The 1,914-nt window shown below is 37.4% G+C and overlaps 1 protein-coding gene across 1 annotated transcript; it reads right to left on the bottom strand.

Moving 5' to 3' along the window:
- Positions 1-686: 686 nt before the first annotated feature.
- LOC142181819 (uncharacterized) lies at positions 687-1,031 on the bottom strand. Its single transcript, XM_075255373.1, has one exon. It carries the CDS (start codon positions 1,029-1,031, stop codon positions 687-689), a length of 345 nt encoding a protein of 114 aa, XP_075111474.1.
- Positions 1,032-1,914: the final 883 nt, after the last annotated feature.

Genomic DNA, 1,914 nt, shown 5'->3' on the forward strand with positions numbered 1-1,914 from the left:
ATTCACTAGAGGAATTTCCCCAATCAACCAGGGCTTGCTTCACCATATTGTCAGCAACATCTCTTCTATTGAACTTTCTGTCAAGGACTTGGTTCCTTTTAGTGGCCTTTTTAGTGTTGGTTTTGTAATGATCCTACTTATGAAGAGGACAGTCTTTAATGAAGTGTTCAAACTTTCCACACTTATGGCAGCAATCATTTTCTTCGAAATTCCTACTGGAACTTCTTTTCTTTAGAATCCCACCATTTTTTTCGAATCATCTTTTGGAATCTTCGAGTGAGATACTCCATGTCGGATTCATCACTACTTGAGTTTTTGTTGGCATCCTTGAGAACCAGGTTCTTCTCCTTCTTGGTCTCTCTTCTTTCAAGATCTTTCTTTCTCTTCATCTCATAAGTTTTGAGATTTCCAATGAGTTCATCAATGGTCAGCTTCTGCAAATCCTTGGCTTCAGTGACATCATTCACTTTACTTTCCCAAGAACCTGGTAAAACACTGAGTATTTTCTGGACCAGCTTGTTTCTTGGGATGACTTCACCAAGGGAGTGAAGCTCATTGATAATGAAGGTGAAACATGTGTGCATATCTTGAATAGACTCATCCTCCTTCATCTCAAAAAGCTCATACTCAGTAGTAAGCATATCAATTTTGGATTGCTTAACCTGAGTAGTTCTGTCATGGTCAGTTTAAAGAGCTTCCCAAATATCCTTAGCAAACTGACAAGCTGAGATGCGGTTGTACTCATTTGGTCCGATGCCACAAATAAGAATCTTCTTTGCCCTAAAATTCTTCTCAATAGCCTTTCTATCAGCATCGCTGTACTCTTTTCTTGTTTTTGGGACTGTAACTGTTCCCTCACCAACAGTTTTCATGGGAATAAAAGGTTCATCATAGATTACATCCCATAGCTCTAAGTACTCAGCCATAATGAAGTCATGCATTCTTGTTTTCCACCAACCATAGTATTGGTCGTTGAATCTTGGTGGTCTGTACGTTGATTGTCCTTCCTCAACATTTGGGGGACCAGCCATGTAGATCCTTTCTAGGTGTTAATCTTTTAGAAAGAACCCGCTCTGATACTAATTGTTAGAGACTAAGCATCCACCAAACTGTATAGAGAACCAGAATCTCTATCAGTTTCTACTGTAAGCAACAGACTGTACAACCAACCAATATAGGGATATGGTCCTATATCAATTCTCACAATACTAACTACTGAAGACACAGGATAAGTTCCTACTATATAGAGAATAAGGTTCTCTAATTGTTCCCACAGTAGCTAGGTAGTAAATAAAGAACACAGAGGATTTTTACATGGAAAAATCCCAACTCAAGGGGACAAAAATCTTGACCTACACTTGTAGGCTTTAAACTTCACTAACTTGTAAACACTTATTATAAGCCACTTTGTAATGACTCTATTACAAAAAATTCAATTCAACTAACTTGTGTTACTCTTACCACAAACTACTGTGACTCCCTAGTTACAAAGACTTTAACTAACTTGTGATGCTCTCACCACAAACCACTTTGTCACTCTATAGTTACAAAGGCTTTTACTCACTTTAACTTGTAATAACACTATTACAAGACACTTTGTAACTCTCTAGTTACAAAAACTTTAATGAATGACTACACCTAGTCATAACATAAACTGGAGAGTTTACGGATTTTGGGTTTCCTAAAAATAGCTTCTAAGAGATCAAGATAGGAGTTACAATGAAGAACAATTAACAAAGACTCAACGAACCTAAGGATTTAAGATATCTTCAAATTTGGATCCGGTCCTTGAGGTTGCAACAACTTTGTTCTTGAGAGAGGTTGTTGCTAGCACTTGAGAGAATATTTCCTTTTCTGATTTTGCAAGTGTTTGGAATGTCTTGTTCCTTGCACCAAGTTTATACTACAAAAGAC

This window comes from Nicotiana tabacum, chromosome 6 (assembly GCF_000715075.1).
Source record: "Nicotiana tabacum cultivar K326 chromosome 6, ASM71507v2, whole genome shotgun sequence".
In the NCBI taxonomy this organism is placed as follows: Eukaryota; Viridiplantae; Streptophyta; class Magnoliopsida; order Solanales; family Solanaceae; genus Nicotiana; species Nicotiana tabacum.

Excerpts from the sequence above, each read along its gene's own strand:
- LOC142181819 (XM_075255373.1), bottom strand. The coding sequence starts at position 1,031 with ATGGCTGGTCCCCCAAATGTTGAGGAAGGACAATCAACGTACAGACCA.